Source organism: Pseudochaenichthys georgianus, chromosome 10, assembly GCF_902827115.2.
Source record: "Pseudochaenichthys georgianus chromosome 10, fPseGeo1.2, whole genome shotgun sequence".
NCBI classification, from domain to species: domain Eukaryota; kingdom Metazoa; phylum Chordata; class Actinopteri; order Perciformes; family Channichthyidae; genus Pseudochaenichthys; species Pseudochaenichthys georgianus.
Genome location: NC_047512.1, coordinates 29162221 through 29185923, shown reverse-complemented (window position 1 = coordinate 29185923; position 23703 = coordinate 29162221). Strand labels below are relative to the sequence as shown.

At 43.1% G+C, this 23703-nt stretch overlaps 1 protein-coding gene across 3 annotated transcripts; it reads right to left on the bottom strand.

Moving 5' to 3' along the window:
- hmmr (hyaluronan-mediated motility receptor (RHAMM)) lies at positions 1 to 22184 on the bottom strand. Of its 3 annotated transcripts, none has more exons than XM_034092136.1 (21): positions 22036 to 22184; positions 21663 to 21761; positions 21473 to 21552; positions 21271 to 21348; positions 20907 to 21095; positions 20679 to 20765; positions 20453 to 20564; positions 20292 to 20357; positions 13889 to 13962; positions 13739 to 13803; positions 13477 to 13660; positions 13293 to 13404; positions 13065 to 13213; positions 12748 to 12983; positions 2795 to 2911; positions 2521 to 2709; positions 1723 to 2436; positions 1551 to 1614; positions 787 to 963; positions 530 to 680; positions 1 to 403 (listed from the first exon to the last, which is right to left on the bottom strand). In XM_034092136.1, exons 1-21 carry the CDS (start codon positions 22079 to 22081, stop codon positions 387 to 389), a joined length of 3006 nt encoding a protein of 1001 aa, XP_033948027.1. In that variant the 5' UTR covers positions 22082 to 22184; the 3' UTR covers positions 1 to 386. The 3 variants fall into 3 exon arrangements, with proteins under 3 accessions (XP_033948027.1, XP_033948028.1, XP_033948026.1); XM_034092137.1 differs by having other exon boundaries at positions 13293 to 13401; XM_034092135.1 differs by having other exon boundaries at positions 13293 to 13660.
- Positions 22185 to 23703: the final 1519 nt, after the last annotated feature.

Sequence of the window (23703 nt, the reverse complement as noted above, 5' to 3'; positions counted from 1 at the left end):
AAGAGTGTCAGATTCTGTCTTTATTTACAAAGAGGAAAAGATTAAAATGTTCACTGTTCTGCTACCCCTGCCCTAAGAAAAGGTAGTTAAAAGAATACAAAATAAATTCACATCTCTCATTTAAACACTGACTGTGTCATTGTCCTCTGGATTATGTGTCTATTTGCAGCCATCTGTTTGCTCATTCTTTTCCTGCACACGTACAATCTGCTCATTACAATTATTTTTAAAACTAGCTGGCTCTATGTAAAAGTCTGGCATTAAAACAGCTGAGAAGAAAACCAGTTGGAACAAAATGGGACACAAATTATTCGTACAAATCAGTATTAAAACCATAACTTTAGATGTAATATAGTAGTCAGTTCCCGTCTGGCAGAAGAACTCCGTTATGCATAAAGGTTTCCTGACAAATAGAAAAAAAGAATTAGCCATTCACACAAATATTTTAAGGTGACATTCAACTATATTACATATTGTCATATCTCCTAAGATCGCATATATGTTCAGGGTGTAGCCGTTTAGCACTCACCTTTAAGAGTTTCAGTTTTCATGTTCTCCTTGTCGTGCTTGAAGGCTTTGCTGGGATCAAACTTGCGGCGAGGAGTAGCGGGGGGGTTTGAATTGAGCTGCTCCAGATCACACTTCTGCCGGTTCACCTGGGACTGCAGCTTCGCGACCTCCTACACGCACAAACAGACAAACACATTTTAGAGAGTACAGGCACTTTGATTGCGACAAAGTGTATGAGGAATGGAGTGCAGTCAGTGCTCCTCTGGTAGAGGTCACCTGCTTCAGGGCGATGTTCTCGTCTTTCAGCTTCATCACATGTTTGATCTTCTGCTTCTGGTTCTGGTGGCCCAGCAGACGGACGTAAGCATCAGACAACTTGTTCAACTCCTCTTGGTTCGCTCCATTTTCATTGAGTAGTGTGTTTCGCTCGGCTGCAAACGCGTTCAGCTGTTCCTGTGGGTACATGAGAGGGTTTTATTGCGCTAAATTAATTTAACTAAAACATGTAATAAAACTGCTGTTCTCCCCAATTTGGGGAAATTAAACAAGCTGTGCACACACCACTGCTAATTAGCGCAGTGAGACTAAATCAAAACAGTGGAATCTGTAAAACCAAAATAATGAGCTGAAAGACACTAACATGTAGAGCTGCCAAAATGAGTTGGTACACAGAAAAAAAATAATCGGCAACTATTTAGAGAATTGTTCAGTAATTTCTCACGGGAAAGTGAAGGAAAATGGTGTCTTTTTCCTGCTCAATCCTGTTTTAAATTGTATTAGATGGAACATCTTTGGGTTGGGTTATCACTATGGATGAGAAAAAAATGTTCTTCCCAGTTTCTCAACTTTAAACACTAAATGATCAATCATTATTCTAGGAAAATAACCAGCAAGTAAAAATGCAATTGTGTAATTCTTGGTTGCATCCTTACTAAACTGTCGCTGAAATTGCAGAGATAGACGATTCCATTTAGTATAAAAACATGGACTAATCCAGATTTAATAAAAGATGATAATCGATGTTCTTTTCTATAACTGACCTGGAAGGGCCTGACTTTCGCAAAAAGCTCCTCATATTGTTTCCTCCACTTTTCATTCTCTGAACTGTGGGAGGTGAGAAGAAGAGAACGAAGGGTTAAAGGTGCAATTTGAAAAAAAAAAAAAACACACAATTAAAAACTGCGCACACAAAAATAATCTAAACTTCCTCACCTTTTCTCCTGGGCTTCAGTTATCTGTCTCTTGAGTTCCTGCCGCTGCTCCTCCATCTCCCACTGCAGCGTCACCTTCTCCTGAGTCAGAACTTCCACCTGCTCCTGCAGAGCCCGTCTGTCTTGTCTCTGTTCCTCCAACTCGCGCTGCAGAGTCAGGGTCTTCTCCTCCATGATGTCTAATTGCTCCTGGAAGTTCACGCCGCCTTGCACGACCTCCTCCAGGCGATTTCTCTCCTGCTCTGCCACGTTTAGTTCATTTTCCAGAGCGAGCCTGGACTGCTCTTTGACTTCCACTTGAGACAGAAGACTCTTCATTTCCTCGTCTATTCTCTCAATCTCTGCGTTTCGTCTGAGCACCTCTGACCTAACCTGCTGGTGCTCCTCCCTTTCAACCTCCAATGCTTCCTTTCCCACCTGTAGAGCTATCTGAATTTCAAACTTCTCTTCTCTTTCTTGTGTGAGCTGTTCCATTATTTCCCCTTTCTCTTGGCGGACCTCCTCTACCAGTGTCTGGGCTTTTTCCTTTTCTTTTTGGAGCTGAGTTAGACCCTGACCTCTCTGTGCCTCTAGTTGCCCCAGAGCCTCTTCTCTCGCTTTTGTCTGCAGCTGTATGTCCTGCTGTAGCTGAGTGATCAGGGCGACGTGGCTCGTCTCCATGGCTTTTATCTCCTCATCTTTTTGTGCAAGGCAAGTCTGGACCTCCAGCAACTTCCTAATGAGTCAAGGAAAAAAGATAATATAGAAAAAAACTGAAAGAATGACAGTTATTTCTACGCAAAGGGAATTGGAAGTATACCTTGAATTATCCTCCATGGCTTTTGCTTCGGCTAACTGTCGCTCCTCTAGCCCCTCCTTAAGTCGGCTGACCTCCTCCTCTTTCTGTTGAAGACCTTTCTCCATCTCCTCCACCTGCTGCGTCAACCTCTCCACCTCCGCTTCCAGTTCTTCCCGTCTTCCCCCTGCCCCCCGCAGAGCATCCCTGGCGCTGACAAAGCAGTAGAGAAGCATCCTGTGAAGCGTACACATTGACTGAATTTGACCTCATAATTCCAGGAATACTGAGTGCTCACCTTTCAAGCTCTGTGACGATGTCTGCCATCTTGCTCAGAGCGTTTGTGTGCGCCTCTTGGAGGTCTGTGATGGCTGCTAAATGTTCCTCTTTGAAAGCCGCGCCCTCATTGCTCTTACTAAAAATGACAAGAAAACGGTTTTTGTGTGTTAAAATTAGGTACATTTACTGATACAAGTATAGTAAACCTAGCATTTTACATCTTTCATTTTGATCCTTTCTAAAAATTGATAGACTTTTCATGCTTGGTTTAAAGGTGATAAACATTTTGTGAAAATAATGTAATCTAGAAGTTGATAAATAATGACACTTAAGAGAACTGGTCCAACAGTGCTTTTGAAAGCGGAGCAGTTGGCTCATTCATCAAACAGTCGATGGAGAGAAAAATAATATGCAACAATTTGGAGAATCAATATCATTTTACAAGAAAGGAATGACAGACATTATATGCTTCCTAGCTTCTGAAATGGGGCAATTTGCTGTTTGTTTGTCATGTTATGTGACAGTACAGTCGATATCTTTAAATTTGGGACTGCTGGTTGGATACAACAAGAGGCGCGTTCACACCGCAGTACTTTTCCCACTTTAGTTCCGATATAGTTCCGAAATGTTGCGTTCACACCAAAAAGAGCCGGAAATAAAATTAGTTCATGAGAACCTTTTTCCCCCCTTTTCCGTCCCTGCTAGAGAGCAGGGACTTTCGTGGGAGAAAAAGGTTCCTGTGTCTGATTGGCTGGGCGGATTGCAAACCACGCCCCGTAAAACTCCCAAAAAGTGTTGTGAAGCCACCAGTCCCCAACTCCCGGGACTTCCGGCCGGGGACTTTGAGCGGCAGTATACGCCGTGAAGTGGTTTGCGGCCTGCCAGTAAACCCAAAGCAGAAGAAGAAGTGACGTCAGCGGCTTCATTTGCCTAATCCACCCCCAGGGACTTATTCCGGTGTGAACGCGATCTGTACTTAGTTCATGAGAACTAAAGAGTTCTCATGAACCTTTGTGGGAAAAGTACTGCGGTGTGAATGTGCCTATAGAGGAGTCATCTGGGCTCTAGCATTTCTACTAATTATTAAATAACCCAGCAATTAAAAAGACAAATTAATGATAATGAAAATATGTTTTAAGGTGCAGACATAATTGCAAGGGTGTCTCAAAAGACTGTCGTCCTTTAATTGCCTTGAAAGCCAAGTGATTACAGCACATGCGGTATAAATGCAACGGCCCAGGTTAGTTTCTGGCATTCGGACACTTTTTGCACGTCATACCCCTTTCTCTTTTCCCAATTTGTTCTCATGTCTTGTCAGAACATGCAAAAAACAACCTGTCATTTTTGTCAAAGATGTTTATTGAGTGACTCCGCTCTAAGCTTTCGAATACAATCAAAAAACCTTTTTTCCCTCCAATGCCCTGGTTTCCCTCAGATTCCAGAGATGAGGTGCTAAGGTGACTTGCCAACTAGAAATTGGGCACAGCAGAAATAGGAAGTGGCCCGCTGTGTCAGATCTGTGAAGGACTGGCAACCTGTCAATTATTTTTTTCAATTGACTTTGTACTCCGTGCACTGGGACACACTTCCAACTGCTTGCGGCTCTAAATTGTAATACCAAGGCAGTGGCAAAACAAAAAAAGGCCAACTCCGTACAAGTATGATTTCAAACTTCCTCATTTAATGACTAACTTTCTGCCTTGGGTTGATTTTCTCTACGGCCGTCACTCCTAGTCTTTTATCCAGGGTTCATACACTTTTTCACCAATGATTTTCAATGACTTCTCCATGATCTTTACCTGATTTTCCATGACCGAAAAAAAATTGCTCTTTCTCAGCGGTACCACTGAAAATGGTTTATTTTAACATGGAACAGGAAAATAAAGTCTGCATATGAAACATGTAGTGCCTATCTAAAACAAATCAAATAGTAGGCTTACTAGCTTCTACAAGCTAAAGCAACTGTAGTCAGGGATGCAAACTCAGTTATGAAAAAGGTGACAAGGATCCGAGCCCCTGACCCCCCCCCACCCCACGGAATATCGGCTTTAAAATGAGGAATAACAGAGGATTTTAGCAGTCAGAACAACTAAGCAGCAGTGTTACGCAGCGTCCACACAGCAGGGTGCGTTGACGCTTGGAGGTGAGCGTGTCTGAAGCTTGGGGATTTTTTGCGACCAACAACCAATCACACGAATCTCCCGCCCCCGACATACATAGCAATAGCAATGTTAAAACGAAATAAACTGGATATAAAATCCCCAAACAGGCGAAAACCTACCAGTTTCACCCACTGTCTCTGCCACCTCCCTCCATGCCTCGCTCCTCCGGTTTGTATCCCGGTAGATGAACAGAGACTGATCATACAGCACCGGGTGATTCACTACCGCTATAATGAATTTTCCCTCCATTTTTTGGAATATGAGGAAATGAACTGCGTAGTCTCTCCCAGCATACACGCGGTTTGATTGGCTAGCGCTTGTACTGGCAGATTTGCATAAATGGGATTTCATTGGCTGACGCTTCTGCCGAGGCGCCAAAAGTTGAACATTGCTCAACTTTTGAAGCGAGCAACGCCAGCAACGCTCCATGTCGCTTCCCAAAATGCAGTTCGGCTAAAAGTGACGTCACCCCATTCAAAGTGAATGGGCAGAAGCGTTGGAAGCTTCAACGCACGCCGCTGTGTGGACGGGCCGTTAATAATAACAGAAACATCTAATAGAAATATATAAAAGCATTTATTTTAATTGTGTAGTAGTCAGATTATAATTTTGACAGCACTGTTGAGCATTTTGAAAAAGTATTTTCATGCCTCTGTGCAAGGCTTAGTCTTTTTATCTTTATAGCCACTGGTGGAAAGTAACCAAGTTCATAAACTCTATATACAGTGGGGCAAAAAAGTATTTAGTCAGCCACCAATTGTGCAAGTTCTCCCACTTAAAAAGATGAGAGGCCTGTAATTTTCATTCTAGGTATACCTCAACTATGAGAGACAAAATGAGAAAAGAAAAAAATCCAGAAAATCACATTGTCTGATTTTTAAAGAATTTATTTGCAAATTATGGTGGTAAATAAGTATTTGGTCAATAACAAAAGTTCATCTCAATACTTTGTTATATAGTTGGCAATGACAGAGGTCAAACGTTTTCTGTAAGTCTTCACAAGGTTTTCACAAACTGTTGCTGGTATTTTGGCCCATTCCTCCATATAGATCTCCTCTAGAGCAGTGATGTTTTGGGGCTGTCGCTGGGCAACACGGACTTTCAACTCCCTCCAAAGATTTTCTATGGGGTTGAGATCTGGAGACCAGCTAGGCCACTCCAGGACCTTGAAATGCTTCTTACAAAGCCACTCCTTCGTTGCCCGGGCGGTGTGTTTGGGATCATTGTCATGCTGAAAGACCCAGCCACGTTTCATCTTCAATGCCCTTGCTGATGGAAGGAGGTTGTCTCTCAAAATATCACGATACATGGCCCCATTCATTCCTTTACACCAGGGGTCTTCAACTAAAATTCAACGAGGTCCAGTTAGAGAAAATCTCCCCATGCAAAGGTCCGGAACATAAACATGTCTAATGCGGCTTTCACACCAGCGCTTTTCAGTTTCTAGCTCCGAGCGGGAGCTTTTCTGATTCAGCTCTGGTTTCCCTTTTCAGCTCCCGCTCTGTACACACCGCCCACTGGCGCCCCAGAGCTGCCCTTGCTGCGTCATGACGTCACCGTTTACATCGCTGATTTGCCCCCCAACGGCAGCTCACAACAACAACAACAACTGCGTCGGGTCGATGATCGTGTTGCTTTTAATCACACGAAGCCAGAATAAATTGAATAACGACTTCTCCAACCTTATACTTTGCTCCAGAGTGCCGTGGTTCATTGTTTATTAATGTGTTTCTGCAGCATTTACCGACCGCTGCAGTGCTGCTCTTCCACAGGAGTTTATTCTCCCGTTAGCTCCCGGTTAGCTCACACTGCAGCGGCCGCACTAAAGTATCCACTGTCCGACTCACACAAGCAGCTGATGCATATCCCCAGTTCCCTTAGCCTAAGTGAATGTGTGTCAGTCTGAATTGACACTGTTTGGTATCACAACGCTGTTATGAAAGTTTCTCTGGTATAAAACGGGTGATGTTAGCATAGCAACCGAAGCTAAACTGACTACTTGCATCCGATAGCTGCAATAATACAAAACAACACGTCTGCCTCTCTCCACAATGATCGATAACAGTGAACGGATGGTCAAAGTAAGGCACAAATAAACAGAATCACACGAAGCCTGGGGCCTATACTGCGAACCTGGTTCAACCTAACCTGGATATGTTTGAGTTAGCCGGTTGGCTTAATCCAAAACATACGCGCTCTCGCTAAACTGTACTACGACGCTGGTTATCAAGTGGATCGCTCAAGCCAACCGTGTCCTATCTAGTTAGGTGCGCGTTCACATGAAAGGGGTGGTATTTGGAGCATTCGACCAATCACAAACATGGAGAAGCGCACTGACAGCGCAGCGTCATACTTCCTGAATGAAAAGTGAACTTTAATACTAGTCAAAAATGAAGAAGTTAAACTTTAAACATCCATGACTTAAACACTTTATCCAGGATAAAAGCCACATAGCTGCACCTGCAAGGTGAATACAGCTGGCAAAAGAAAAAGTGTTTGAATGCGTACATTAACAGGTTTATGATATCACTGCCCCGTCTAAAACACGATCTGACTTCAATTACATTTGTCTCGAGTGTTTCGTCAACTTATGTGTTGCTTAAAATAATACTTCTGCATACAGTATGTGACACTGTGAGTGTTGCATGGCCAGATACGGCTCAGCTGACTCAGATAAGGAGATATATGATACATTATGAAGTGATATGCCGCGGACTGTACTTAATGTATTCTGATCCGGGTACTTGTGTTGTGGCAGATATGTAAGTAAGCTTTCTTAACGCTAATGTTATAATAGTCAGATTGCTCTGAAGATGGGAGGTGATATTCTATTAATGTTCACGTTCACAGTCGGTGATTTTTGCCGGCCGTCTTTCCTGCGACGGCAGTTTTTCTGTATTTCCTTTCTCCTGTAATATGACTTGATCGCTTTAAACTCCGCACACTGAGCTCTGATTGGTCAGCAGGCGGTGCTTTCACTGAGTTGAGCTCTTAGCCTGCAACCTAACCTGGTCCCGACCAGGTTAGCTGCTTAGCATATATTACCATGGAGATCTAGCCTGCTAAAAAGAGAACCAGCTTCGTAGGACCGGAAAGCCGGAGTTTTCCCTGAATTTAGCCGGCTAAGCGAAAATCCTGCTTCGCAGTATACCCCCCTGGTTAGTGTTGCCTGACTTTATAAAGTGTGTTTATAGGCACTACTGCTTGTAGGCAGGCATAACAGTCGACCCATGGGAGGTGGGTTTAGTTTCCTGCACGCCTCGACGTAAGAGAGACGTAAGCGACGTCACCTCTTAGCTCCAAAGCTCTTGCCTCTGGACCGACAATTTTTTGGAGCTGGAAATGAAGCGGATTCCGGAGCTAAGAGCCGGCGCAGCTCCGGTGTGAACTGGAAAACCCGGCGCTTTTCAGGCTCTAGCTCCGAGCCGGAGCTGAAAAGGCGCTGGTGTGAAAGGGGCATAAGTTGCTTCATGAATTAGTGTGATATATATTGAAGTGACCTGTAGCTTTATCAACGTCTGCATGTAATCAACAACTGACTGCCAATAAAATAAAGAAAGTACAATTAAAAAACAACAATATTTATTGTCAATTAACATTACTTAAATACTGTGGATATGTGTAATGTTTAAATATTGAAGATAAATGCATCAATGTGGTGCACTTTGAGAGCAACATTAAGAGATCTATGGATACATCTCTCAACACCCATATGAAACAGAACTGTAGCATATTTTCCTTTTTGGATATTTTACAAATCACTCCCCTTTTAAACTCTATTCTTGTTATTTTTAACAACTTTTTTGTTGCTGTCATATAGTATTTTATACCTGTTTTTCATTTAGTCTCATTAATAACTATAATGATCATATCAAGGTGTGCCTTAACCTCACTGAGCTGAGGTTATTTGAGCCTCTCAGGAGATAGCTCTCTTCCACCTGGTTGTAGAAAAGCTCTTTAAATTCGTTAGCATAGCTAGCTAACCAGATGCTAATAACAACAACAGATCGCCACTGTGCTTACAACTAAAGACACAGCCACGCAAACACTGCTGCATGTGTACGGCTCCGTATGGGTATTGCAATATTTTAAGGGCTGGAGCTGCGTTCCGGTGCTCAGCCCTCCTTTCAGACGAGACATATACCACGTGAAGACCATAGGTGAAGACACGTTACACTCGTGTTGTGTTCATGAACCTGTCCTTGGCCAGGAAAAACAGGTACTCGCTTGTTTAATTATTTTTGCGGTCTAGATTTCTTCTTCTTTTTTGAAGTGAGAAGTTGTCCGTCTGTCGGACTGACTCCCCCCCCACCCCCAAAACGAAAACTCTTCGGTTCTCCACGAATTACACAAGTCACCCAAATCAGCGTTAAAAAAGCGGGAGGCGCCGAAAAATCCCCTATTAATGTATTGATTATAGCTCCGGGTCCGTATAGGTCGGCGCCTGGGTCCGGATCCGGGCCTGGGTCCGGATCCGGACCGCGGTCCGCCTGTTGCCGACCCCTGCTTTACACGGATCAATCGTCCTGGTCCCTTTGCAGAAAAACAGCCCCAAAGCATGATGTTTCCACCCCCATGTTTCACAGTAGGTATGGTGTTCTTTGGATGCAACTCAGCATTCTTTCTCCTCCAAACACGTCTAGTAGGGCTGCACGATATTGAAAAAAAAACTGACATTGCGCTTCCCCCCCCCCCTGCGATATATATTGCGGGTTTTTTTTAGCTATATTTAACCGGATGAAGGTATTGTCCTCCTGTGCCTCGCTCATTTTTTACCGGTGTTTTGATGGTCTGCAAAATAGCGGGGCGGGGCGGGGCCTGCTGTGATCTGATCAAGAATGATTGTGATTGGTGGTTTGCTGTGGATGCAGAGCCTGCATGTCACTCACTCAAGTACCCCTGACATGAGAGCCGCGCAAGTTTTCCTTTTGTAGCAAGCAACAACATAATTGTAACATGACGTGTTTGAGTTAATTTGCCTACTTAAGCACTGAGCCTGTTTTTCAGGTCTCAGGCTCGAAATGACATTCCCAGAACAAATGACCATATCTTCCCTTCTAAAATGGTTAAATTAATAATCTTTTCTCTCAAAGTAATTATAAACCTGTGAGTTGGATGTAGAAAAGTCAGAATCAATATAGATGTTTTTTATTTTAAAGAAAATTCAGATTGAACATAGTAAAAAACTGTAAATTATAGTGTCCGTCCAAAGATTCTTTTTTTACTTATAGTGAAAACTACCCTTGGATGATGGGTTAGTAGACTAAAAGCTTTAGGAATCCAAAGTACAACATATTATAATGTTGTACTTTGACCTTTATAGAGAGATTTAGTAAAAATTAAAAAAAAACACCTCTGGGGTCATTTGGGTGGATTTTCCATATCTCTGGCCGCCCGTTCTCGATTTTGACGAATGAAATCTCTTTATAACCGCTAGAGCCAATGGAATCGAGAGAAAGTTCTACACACACCAACACATGAACAAATAAAGAGTGAGAGTGACGCGTAGCCAAAACTGGAAGCTGCATACCATTAGCAGCTAACTTTTGTGCTCCGATTTTTACATAAAAATGGAATTATGGATTATAAACAATTGCTTCAAAGACACAGATACATTATTAACCTATGGATCAACCGCGTTTTTTCTCGTTTTAATACCATTGAACACGTCTGATCAGATTGACAGCTACGGTGAGACGATCTCCTGTAAAAGCTCCGTAAAAGTACGTGTTGTGATGTCTGCGTTTGCTTCCCTTTCTCGAGATCGGATCGCTTAGTGATGATACTATACTTAAATAATCTGTGGAGTCTTAGCTTTAAATCGGATATATTGTATGTGCAGTAAAGGTATCTTTATTTTGAATTCTGTGCTAAAGTGCGTTAGCTTTTATAAAAAAAAAAAAAAAAAAAAAAAAAAGAATAAAACCGCACGTCCCTGCGGTGTGAATATCGCGCATGCGCATATCGCCATGACACGATATATCGTTCAGCCCTAACGTCCGCTGTGAGCCGAGCCAAATGACCCAGCTCACTAAAAAGAGCCGTAATTCCCATCACTAACGTAAAGAGATATTATCTACTATAAGGGACGGCTCAATTCAAAATTCAAGTCAAGTGACTCTCTCTCGGGTGGACGCCCCTCTCAGCCCTGGTCTGGCGGAAACACTGACTCTGGTACTTCTACTTTTACTCAAGTACAATATCTGAGTACTTCTACTTTTACTCAAGTACAATATCTGAGTAATTTTACTTTTACTAAAGTACAAGATCTGTGTACTTCTATTTTTAATCAAGTACAAGATCTAAGTATTTCTACTTTTTCTCTAGTCAATATCTATACTTCTACAACCTCTGTATAGCCCAGTGTTTCCCCTACCATTGTCTTGGAACCAAATTGCAACTAATCGATATCTACTGTCACTTTTCACATTGAACATTTGCTCTTTTATTAAATAAACTAAACGCTTTCATTTTAAGTTGTGAGTTTAGTGTTTTTGACCCTAAGAAACACTGATGCACTAATCAATAACAATAATCCACAGCTCCTCTCTCTGCTCCAGAGGGTTAAACAAATATATATCCCAAGCCTTTGCATTTTGAATTTCCATGACTTTTCCAGGTTTTCAATGACCGTACGAACCCTGTTTATCACACCTTTAATAGAAAATACTGGTTACCTTCTGTTCTCTGGCATTTGACAGGCAGAAGGGTGTGTGACCATTGTCAGGCAAATTATCATACAGATGTCACCGGTTATACTTAACATGTCAAAACTTAACCCCCGGCGTCTGGCAACCATTTCAACAGCCTGTAATGTAAATTACCTAGCTGAGACCTTCCCCTTTTTACTGTAAAAAGTGCTGGTTTTTCTGTGGTAACTTGGTCAGATCTTGTAGCAAAATCTGCTGCAAACACCTGCCCTTCCAGCTGGAAATAAGATTGATTCTGTTATATGCTTTAAAAGGTGTCCTATAATGCAAAATGCACTTTTTGATGTCTTTAATACATAAATATGTTTCCCCAGTGTGTCAGGGAACTCACATAGTGTCAGAAAACAAAACCCTCTCTTTTCCTCCGTACCCAAATCTGTAAAAACAGGGGTACAACGGAGCTGATCCAGATTTGCTGTCGACATGACGTAATATCGGAAATGTAGGCTGGCTTTACACCTACGGCCCCATCAGAAACGTTGCTGTATCAGAAATAATGCGTGACGTGTTTTGGACATAATATGGTCTTTGTTTACATTAGCAAGCATCGCTAACACTCAGAGCTAACCTGTACTGAGAGCACATGTGTAAAAGAGCAGGAACCAAAGAAAGGAACTCATCTTGAAGTAAACCCGGAAGAGAAAAAGCATTTGAGCTCCATACTGTTTCAGAAATAATCCTTGATGTGGTTTTGAACATAATGTGGCATTTCATCACGGCAGCATTTAGCTGAGAATCTCTCGGTAGAATTATGAGCAGGTATTAGCTCCCCTTCCTCTTTTTTTTTTAAGCTAAGGTCCCAAAATCAGTACTTCTCTAACAGGGCTGAAATAGAGGGATATGAAGCATGGCTCGAATGGGTGATCTGTTGGGTATTTTGAGCAAAACACGTCAGACATGTTTTTTATATATCTGAGATCCATAATATATGCCAAAAAATAGCATGATAGAAAACCTTTAAACTTTTTATCAAATAATACAACTTTGGTCTGAAGCTTGTAGATTTGTTCATTTCTTACCAGAAGGTGATTTATTGTGGAATTTCCACCACAGTGTTATGCCTACACATCTAATCGGTATATTAGCCAATAGTTGCTCACCTCTCAAACAGTGCCCTGGTGTCACTCAGCTGTTTCTCCAGCTCATCGTTTCCTTCCTGCAGCCTCTGGATCTCCTCCTGCCTGCTCTCAGTCGTCTCCTGCCTCCTCAGCTCCTGTTCCTCCAACAGAGTGAGCTCCCCCAGCACCTCCTCCATCTCGTCCTTCAGCTGCCTCAGCCGCTCCTCAGACTCCTCCCTCTCCTGCTCCACCAGCACAGTCAGGGAGTCCACAAGGTCCTGTAGAAAAGAGTTAAGAGTCAGTTGCACTTAGGCGAACATGTGAATCAAAATAAGAATCATCCAAGAACGCTGTGTTACCTTTTCTTTCGTCAGTTCCTCAGTAAGTGCAGCATGTTCTTGTTGGAGCGCAGTCTGTCTGTTTTGATCCTCTTTTCTAGCTTCCTTTAGCACGATGCGCTCTGCTTTCAATTCCTCGACTCTCCTCATTCCCTCCTCCTGAGTCTTGCCTAAAAAATTAAAACATCTTATCATGTCACCTCTCAATTTATTTGAATTACCAACATAATAGGATCGTGCTGAACATACTTCTGTCTTCCTCAGAGAACAGACACCTCTGCTCCAGATGAGCCACTCTCTCGTCCAGCTCCTTCTCGGTCCTCCTGAGCACGCCTCTCAGTCTGGCGAGCTCCGCCTCCTGCTGGAAAACGGTTGCGTGAGACTCCTGGACTTCTTGGTCGGCAGAATGCATCTGCTCCTCCATGTCACTCACTGAGCTTTGGGAAGACTTCAGCTCCAGCTCTTGGTTCTTTAACCTCGTCTCCACTTCCAACAAGGCTTCCTTTGATGCCTGCAGCTCTTGCTTAAATTTATTTGCCTCCTCCTCTTTTTGTCCGAGCACAATTTGGGTTGTTTCTAGCTCAATGGTGCGCTGCTCTAGGTCGGTCTCCAGATGCCTGCGGGAGAAGTGGCAAGTGAGTGTCATGACATGCAGTTAATATCCGACTGTATAAACAATTGAAGCATCTGCTTACTTTACTTTCTCCATCTGAGACTGAGAGTTCTCCACTGTCTTCTCTCTGAGCTTCAAGTGAAGATCCTGCAAACACACAAACATGACTATCACAAACAGGCCTAAAAGATGCCTACTTTTGTAAGATTTGTTCTTGAAAGACAATTGCTACCTGGATCTGGTCATTGGCCGTATCCAGGTATCTCTCCAAAACTGTGATCTCCTCCCTTAGCTCCCGAATCACACCTGGAAAATAACAGGGAAGAATAGGATTAGGAAGCAAACCCACAAACACATGCAGAAATAGGGAGTTGCCTGTACCCTGTGTTGTACAACAAGGGCATCGTTACATTAGATATACTTCATTCACCCTTTTTTGTCACAGTAGTATGTGAACAGGCTATACAAGAGTTACAATTTAAAAAAAAATACAAATAAATAAACAGTAAATATACAGTCGAATTAAATCAATAAAGTATCTAAAGAAAACACAGTTTAAAATATATAGAATGGGTTAGAATACTCTTCATACTATAATAGACCAATATACTTATCAGTAGTACTCAAAACACAGGATAGTAAATACATTATCAAAGTGTGCAAAGTAGGTGCATGTACTTTTAATAAAAAAGTTAAAGGGCCCATGTCATGGCCATTTCTACTGATCATAATTCCATTGTTGAGGTCTACTAGAATACATTAACATTGTGCAATTTTCCAAACTCACATTGGTTTCTCAAACAGCATCTCTGTATAGTATGTGTATTCACTCTCTGTCCTAAACGGCTTGTTGGAGCTCCTGCCCCCCCCCCCCCTCCCTGTGAGCCCAGTGTGCTCTGATTGGTCAGCTCGCCCACTCTGTTCTGATGAGTCCACCACAGTTACAGCGGAACATCATTGATTATGTGTTACAATGGCGTTTGTTAGCAACCAGAAAATGACACCAGTAATGACAAACAGATGAGAATGCTGCGTGGGGTCTGGGTGCCGTGTTGGCGGGATGTTGCGCGGCTAGCTGCTGCGAGGAGCGGACAGTGTGAGCTGGGTTCATTTCCTGCTTGCTGCGTGGGGTCTGCGAGACAGCACGAATTGACGCGGGAAGGGGGGGGTGCTGAGGGGGCTGCAGCACCCCCATCTGCGAGGCTCCACTAGCACCCTAGTCAAGATTAGGGGTCAAATGCGGCCAGGCCGATTATCGGTATTGGCCTTTTTTTTAATCAAATTGCCGATAAAACTTTGGCTCTGATGCGGCCGTTTCTCTGGCTGCAGTCACCACTGTGTACACGAGCAATGTCCTGCCCACAGCGCTATCTGATAGGCTATTACTGAAGATTTTCCGGGCGGAAGCCAGCCAGAGAGGCGGGACCTTCTCAGATTACAGGCAGGTGCGAAAGAACGCAGACACAGACTGAAGCAAGCAGCAGCGCTGAGCGGCAGAGCCATACATGTGTTAAACCAAAGTTCAATAAACATCCCTATCCCCTATGCTGAAGTTGCAAAAACACCACGATTTTATGATCCAATTCTATCAGTTTCCCAGTAACACAGGGACTCGGGAAGTCAGTCAGAGTTGGGGGTGCGTGCAGCGTCTCGCATCGGAGTAACTGTGGTGCGGAGGGGAGGGGGGGGGCTGCGAGTGGAGCCTCCCAGTTTTTCAGGTTGATATGTGAAGCTCATTAGCTAGCCAACATGTATCTAGCAAATGTTTAGCAAAATATTAGAAATAGAGATGTCCCGATCCGATTACGTGATCGGAGCCGATTACGTGATCGGAGCCGATCACGCGATTTTCAAAAGATCGGAAGAAAAAAATCGGGGATCGGATTTTTTAAGTTTTCTTTTTAATGTAAAATATTTTTCTTATTTTATTTAATGTTACAAAACAAAAATTACCATGTTCACGTCTTAAAGTCATCCTGAGGACTTAGTTTTGGTTTAAAATTACACAACATCATGTATGTGTTGCTTCTTTTGGGCTTGTTTTCATAGACCTGGTTGCTTATTCCTCTCAAATCTGGCAACAGAGTGGGCGCAGTGTCTAATAGTATCAGTAAGCTAACGAGAGGCTACGTTCAGCTAGTGACTCGGGACGGAGAAAATGTCAGGACAGTGTGAGAAAAAGTTTTTAGAGAGTACTTGTCCATGGACAAGTGAGTTTGGCAATGTACTTGTCCGAATACATTTTTCACTTGTCCAGAATGGACAAAAATTGGGGCCACTGGAATCTTCTTCTTCGCCATCGTATTTTACATGACAAACTGGGAAAAAATATATTTATGAAAACATTAAGTCAAATCTGTATTCAAAATCACTTCATACTGTTGAATTTCTTACAGTTATTGAATACAAATATAAAAATAATCTCTGCATTGTTTAGTTAGCTCTAAGTGGTGCAGTTTGAGAATGTACAATTGGCCCAGTGTCCTCTGATGTTACACTGCAGCCTGCCTGTGAGACAGAGTCCAACCACACATGTCCAACACATAGGCCTAATAATAATAAATTATATTTATAGCCTATTGGCCTAGCGCTTTTCTACAACTCAAAGACGCTTGCACGCTTACACATGTCCTGCAGCACACAGCTGCAGCTGCCCAGCTGCTCACGGTTTGTAAAAGTAAATAAATAGTATTTTCATTTCAATAATGTACTTTCAATACCCTGCTTCATAAACAATACTGACATCCCTGCGCTCCTCCGAGTCTGGGGGTCCGGGGATGTGAGGACAGCGGGAGGACAGACAGGGAGGCTGCTTCACTTCATAAAGGAAATGGTGGTCAATATTAACAACACAGGAGCTAAAACGCTTAAAAACCTTCATTACGTGTTAGAGGACGAACATAAGAACGTTTGACAAAGATGAGGCTGTTAAACGGGCAGCGGATAGCGGATCCGCTGCGTGGAGAGAGAGAGAGAGAGACTCTGAGAGAGAGAGACTCTGAGAGAGAGAGAGAGAGAGACTCTGAGGCTGCGGCCACACGAGGATGAAAACGGCTAAACGCATAGGATTAACGCAAACGCAAACAAGCTTCCGTCCACACGCAATAGTTATCCGGATAGTGTCTGTCCACACGAGACCGCTCCGTTTAGCTCCAACCGCTGGAGAAGCTGCAGTACATATGCAGGAGCCTGTACGTGGCGCTGTAACTTCCCCCACAAAATCAGCGAAGAAGCATGGTTGTCATGGTTGCCCTTCTGTTTATTCTCCGCGGTGGGGGCCGAGGGAACCGGGCAGAGTTTTTCGCCAGTCAGCGTGTATTAAAGTTTAAATCTTCCGGACAAAATTATAAAAGTGCCAGTCAAAGGTCTTCTTTGTTATTTATTGAGCTTTAAAACAAATGAATAACGACTCTATATATTATAATAATAAAATACACGGAGCCTCTCTTTTTCCTCCTTCTCTTCGGACAGCGTCAGTGTCTGTCTCATGCAGCAGCTCATCCAGTAATCAGTGACCCGGCCGACTGTAAAAATAAACATATGTATAACTAGTTTAGGTAGTTTGAGAGGTAATTAAAATAGCTAAGGGTGATGATCTGACTTGAAGTGTGTGTTTTGCTGCAGCGGGAGGAGCTGCAGGTGAGCAGAGCAGCGTGTCTCCGTCCTGTCAGATTAGACTTCACTCGCGAGAGAAAGATAAATAATCTGAATTCAGGGTGCAGTTTACTTTGACGTGGGGGTGAGCAGCAGAGGTGGGGAGAGGCGGGGCTATTGCCTCATCATTATTGCTGTAGATGTTGCACAAACAACTGTAGCATGGTCAATAGCGTCCGGAGCACGATAGCAACCCTGCGATCCGCCATTGTTGTTGTTGTTGGTGACGAAACACTTCAGCAATGGCGCGGGGTAAGCGGAGGTGAGCAGAAGAGGTGGGGAGAGGCGGGGCTATTGCGCAATCACTATCAGTGATCTGAAAATGTTCGGATAGGGCGTACACACGGAGCCGTTTGACCCCCCAGAGAGTTGCGTATGCCTTTCTATCCACCTTGGGACCCGTTATCGTTTTCTCAGTCGTTTAGTGCCGTATTCGGTCGTCCTCGTGTGGCCGAACGGTCTATATGACACTAAACAGTAACGCAAACGACCGAATTCGTCCTCGTGTGGCCGCAGCCTGAGAGAGAGAGACTCTGAGTGAGACTGAGCATAGAGAGAGCTGCGGGGCTCGGCCTCCTGTCCTCACAACTCTTATTAATCCCGGTACCGGACAATTGTTATTTGTTCCTACTCGGAACCGAGTTTTGCTTCCCAACCCTGCCACTGTGCTACACTTCCCGCCCGCCCCGTCTAACTGTACAGAAAGCGACGAGATGCATTTCCTTAGGAATCGACAAGCAGAACCGAAACTAACATTTCTAAACAAACAATGGCGGACACGTACAATTTGCGAATGAGTTCTGCCTTTTGTAAACTGAATGTATCAATCATTTGTCAATAAATCGGGGGGGAAAAAGTCACTTGTCCGCCGGACAAGTCAATTGAAAGATCGACTTGTCCGATATTGTAAATAACACGTCCCGGACGGTGGGACGTGTACTTTTTCGCACACTGCAGGAGTTTGGAAGTATTATAAAATTGAAAGCGAAGGCAGTGTAACAGCCAGATGCAATGTTTGCAAGGCGGAGGTTCCGCGTGGTGGAAAGAACAGAGCTACGTTCAACACGACCAATCTAATACGCTACCTGAGAAACAAACACCAACAACAACACGACGAGTACACAGCGGCCACTCAGGTAACGGCACTGAAACAACCAACACTTTCAGAGACTTTTAAAAGGAAAGAGAAACTGCCCCAGGACGGTGAAAAGGCCAAAAAAATAACAGCCAAGATAGCTGAATTCAGCGCGTTGACCAGCCGTTATGTTACCTTTTTTTTCTCTTAATGCATTGCATAAAGATCGGATCGGGAAAAATCGGTATCGGCAGATTGTCAAAATCAAATGATCGGAATCGGATCGGGAGCAAAAAAAGGTGATCGGGACATCCCTAATTAGAAGTGAGGCTACTAGACTAATGTTAGGTCTACTGCCAAACTTTTTCTGTCAGGCCCCCCCATTGGAGAAAAAAAAAAGTCGAGCCCCCCCCCCCCAACACAAGTCAGGCTCAGTGGCGGTGCCAAAGATTTCTTTTGGGGGTGCTGTGGGGTAGCTTGACGTTTCATAGAGGGTGCTCAAACATTTAGGGTTTCCCATTAATGTACCGGTCGCTACAGTGGAATGTTCTACTGCAACACTCCCCACGCAAATACACAGTGTACCCACGACTGTTACAATGAAGGCTCGATAATCAGCTCACGGCATATAGGTGTAAGCAGGGGTCAAGTGCTATTTTTATATGTGGTGTGTGGACCTCACACAGGGGGGTCCGGGGGCATGGTCCCCCGGGAAGATTTATTTTTAAATGTTGAAGTTAAAAGCATCAATCTGGTGCACTTTGAGAGCAAAATGAAGAGATCTATGGATACATCTCTCAACACCCATTTGAAACAGAACTGTAAACAGATTTACTTTTTCTTTATGGATATTTTACAAATCACCCTTTTAAACTTTATTCTTGTTTTACTGTCATATAGTATTTCATACCTGTTTTTCATTTACTGTTTTTCAGTATTCTCTTACTATAATGATCATATAAATGTGTGCCTCGGAAATAATTGTTTACATTAATGGTGACCAACACGTTTGAGACCCACTGAGAGAGTCCTTTAGCTCACTAAGTGTCTCAGTCTGACAGGAGAGGACTCTCCTCCACTTTGTTGTTGAAAAAACTCCTTATATCCGTTAGCGTAGCTCGCTAGCACCAGAAGCTAACAACAACGATCTCCGGTACCGGTGCACTCTCTCTCTCGCGCACACACACACAAAATGGCTCGTCACACACACACACACAATTTTCGAATCAATAATTGTTCAAATTACGATGTAAGATTCTTTTTTTATAACCATTTTTCCTCTTGGTCTCTCGCGCCCCCCTCTAGCAGCTTATTGGGATGTTATGCTAGATAGACCAGCATTGTTTTGATATAATAAATTAAGCATTATTGTTAGTTAAGCATGTCAGCCCCACTTCTTGTCTCTCTCTAACTCATTGCAGATGGCTGCACTAAAGAAAAGGGCACAGATTGGAAACCAGTTGTAAGATGTTTAAAAGTTCATTAAACATAATATATGCTTAAATGCATTTCAAAGAAGTTGTGTTGAGTTGTGTTGGAGTTTGTGTTATTCTACATTTTGACACCAAGATTTTCTGATTTTACTGCATATTGGTTCCAAATATCGGTTATCGGTCTCCTTGATTACTAATAATCGGTATCGGTCTTGAAAAAGCCATATCGGTCGATCACTAGTCAAGATTATGCTAAAATATACTTTCCCCAACTATATTTATGTTCCCTATAAAGAGCCAACCTTCAATTTAGAAAATTCCCAGTTTATTCCCATGGAAAGTTTCCATCTTTGAACATTTCCGGAATTATGCAAACCTAATTTGAATGTGCTCCATGCGAGCTGAAAAACATTCTGGTAGTTATGGGTAAGAAACTACATGTGTTTCAAGTAAAACAGCCATACAGAACTCACCGTGTAATCTAGCGTTCTCATTCTCGAGCTCTTCGTTCTGACGTTTGGTCACGTGAAGCAGGTCCTCTGTGAGGAAGAAAACCCCTGTTTACTTTTGTTCCTCTACATATGTAACCATGTTTGTTTCATTACCAACACTTTCTGTTGCTTTTACATCTTACCCAAGTCCTTATTCCTGTCCTTCAGAGATTTGACAGTCGTCCTGGCAGCTTTCAGGTCAGTTTCAAGCGCCTTTACTTGGCCTTCAGTGTTAATCTGCAGGAGCTTTAACTCCTGGACCCACAGACACTTTACGTTAGCATTGTATATGTGAATAGCTGTCAGTTGTGATTAAACCAATTGAGGATTTTTGTAATACTCAATATTGAAAGAATGTGTAAGAGACACCTTGTTTTTAGCATCCAAGCTGTTTCTGGCCTCCATCAACTCTGTCGTGACCAATATAATTCTCTTCTTTGTAGTGTCAGCAGAAACCTAAAAAAGCAGTCACACTTGTCATGCAAGACAGCAAGGAACTCAAACATGCTTTTAGCACTGAAGACGCTCCCATCAAGGCTTAATAAAGACAGGATTTCTAATTATTACACTTAATATAAACATTAGAACTAATCACACCTTGTTTTTAAGGAACTCGTTGATTTTCTTGAGCTCAAGCAGCTGTCTGTCAAGGGTGGTAACGTTGGCTGAAAGGCCCGTCTTTTCCCTGACTGCAGCCAGCAGCTTGGCCTCCACCTTCTTCAGGTCTTCTTCCAGAGCCAGCATGCGACGGTCCTGCTCCCCTCGCTGCTGAACCAGGGACCGAATCTGGATGGAAACAAAGCTAGGGTTATGATTTCAACATTTGTAGTAGTAGGAACAATGGTAAAGAAAACATGTATGTATCACCAGTTGCTCAGTAATGCTTTAATGACATGGAACAGGAGTTATACAATCTAAAGTAGTAAATCTATAGCACAAATGTTGATTTGATGAAGTGTACCTCTTTTTCCAGGAGTTTCTGCTGCTTCCTTTCCACGGTCATGCCATTATTCTCTTTCTTCACACCTGAACCTTCCATCTACGTGTTCACAAGAATGGGAGCGGGTTAGTTTTATGACAGTAGCAGTTGCTGGACTAGAAAATATGTAAATCAGGAGCTATCTAAGTGGCATATTAACAAGCTTAAATAAAATAGAACTTACAAGACCATCAACTGACATGGTCCTACGGACAGGAGACATAAAGTCACTCCTGGTCGTTGGTGTTGGTGGAGGAAGAGCCGCTGGAGACACAGGACGGTGAAAATAGGGGACACAAAACGTTAGGTTTTAGATCATAACGTTATTGTTGGTAATGTTTTGTTTTAATGTTGTTCTCATCAAATGTACCCACCTGCCTTAACATGACTGAACCGATCAGATCTGTCGAAGGAAGCAACTCCCTTAAGGGCCCCGGGTTTGAGATCATATGACCCGGGTGCAGGGGCACATCCTTCGGACAGAATCACAACGTTAGCCGCCTCTTCTTAGTTAGCTTCATTAAGCGTTACTTAGTTTAAACATGCACTTCTGCATTATGACGTGTCAGTAAACACGACAGAAAACCGCACTGACAAAGTGTAACCGGTTAACGTTTGCTAAGCAATAAACACCGTTAACGTTACATTGCTTAAGCATGTCAGCTAACATAAGCTACTTACCGTTGAATAACTTAGTGGATAATTTGCCAACATGCTTCTGACTACTAGCTTGTAAACGTCACTTACCTATGTTCTCGTTGAACCTTTTCAAAGGAGCTCTTGGAAAAGACATTTTAAATCCACTTTCAGTAAAGATTTTTCTATTTCCAAAGGTAAAAAAACAAAACTGCAGTGCAGCTCCGAGTAACACACAATAACAGAAAGTTCACCGCTGAAATTTCAAAATAACGTCATGCGTACGTTACGTCCGTGTGGCCAATAGGGAGCCTCGCCTGGACTATACAGTCCCGCCCATGATTGTCTCGCACCCATTTTCGGAGATGGGTCTGTCTGCAGACCGCAGCAAGGAGGCGTTTCCTATAGGGGCGTTTCCTATAGGGGCGTCTCCTAACTTTTTTTATCCAGCTGCTTTTATAAATCCTCGCAGAAGAAGTCATTGTTCTAGTGATGGGAATTCCGGCTCTTCTTGCTGAGCCGGATCATTTGGCTCACCAAGAAGAGCCGGCTCTTTCGGCTCCCAAAGGGCTCTTCAGTTTACCACATATTATACCTTTTAATTAAATCAAATGTAGCGCTGTTTTGACTAATGATTTATATGTGTACACATATATCACTTAAATTATTCAAGACATCCTTTGTACTAAAGTATTCAAAAGTAAAAATTACATGTTTAATATAAATTATTTGCTGTGGCCAATTGTTTTCATTGCATTTACAGACCCGTGTAACTCTCTGATACCACCCAATTAATGCATTGACTTGCTTGTAGAACCACGCTACACAAAACAGATGGCAACACCTATAAAAACTATTTTAAAAAAGGGGCTACTGTATCAACCTATATAAAGTATATAAATATAGTTTTTCTCCCTGCAGGAGAGGGGAGCGTGCTTTGAGATCAACTGCTAGGCTGCAGCGGGGAGAAGAGGGGGACAGAAAGTAGGAAGAGAAGTAATGGGTCAGAAACCCTCCTTTTTACGCAGCGGTCCAGACATAGGGCAATGCTGGGGCAATGCTGGTAGACCGCGAGTCATTCATTAAAAAAAAAAAAAATCAAGCTCCGTTAAAATAGACAAAACAGGTTTTGATCCCTCCTCCCTTGTCCTCCCTGCCACTTAATTCAGGAGTTTACTTGATTGACAGAAAAAGCGACCTATCGCTTTCCAGTCTGTTAACCCAGAATGCAAAGCGATATAACATCAGTCAAGTGCCCGGTAGTGATGGGAATTCCGGCTCTTCTTGGTGAGCCGGATCATTTGGCTCGGCTCACCAAGAAGAGCCGGCTCTTTCGGCTCCCAAAGGGCTCTTCAGTTTACCACATATTATACCTTTTATAATTAAATCAAATGCCATGCCTCATTTCGCTCCATTTGCTCTTTCCAGCGCTGTTTTTGCAGGGGGCTGATTCTGTGAGCTGCAGCTGACCACGCCCCCCTGCAGGAGAGGGGAGCGTGCTCTGAGATCAGCTGCTAGGCTGCAGCAATTGTGCTACTTTGTGCACATTGTGCAAGCAACGATGTTTTCAAATCTGTAATAAAAACGCTCCTCAAAAACACTATCGAAGCAGTTCCTGCCTTTGTTACGTTAGTTCAAACAGTGACAACGGACTACTTTTCTACAAAAAAACGGCTCGTTCGCGGGCGAGAGCCGGCTCCCGTCGTTCACTAGAGAGAGAGAGAGAGAGAGAGAGAATGCCTATTTCATTATAACTTTGAGAGACTGTTCATAGGACCC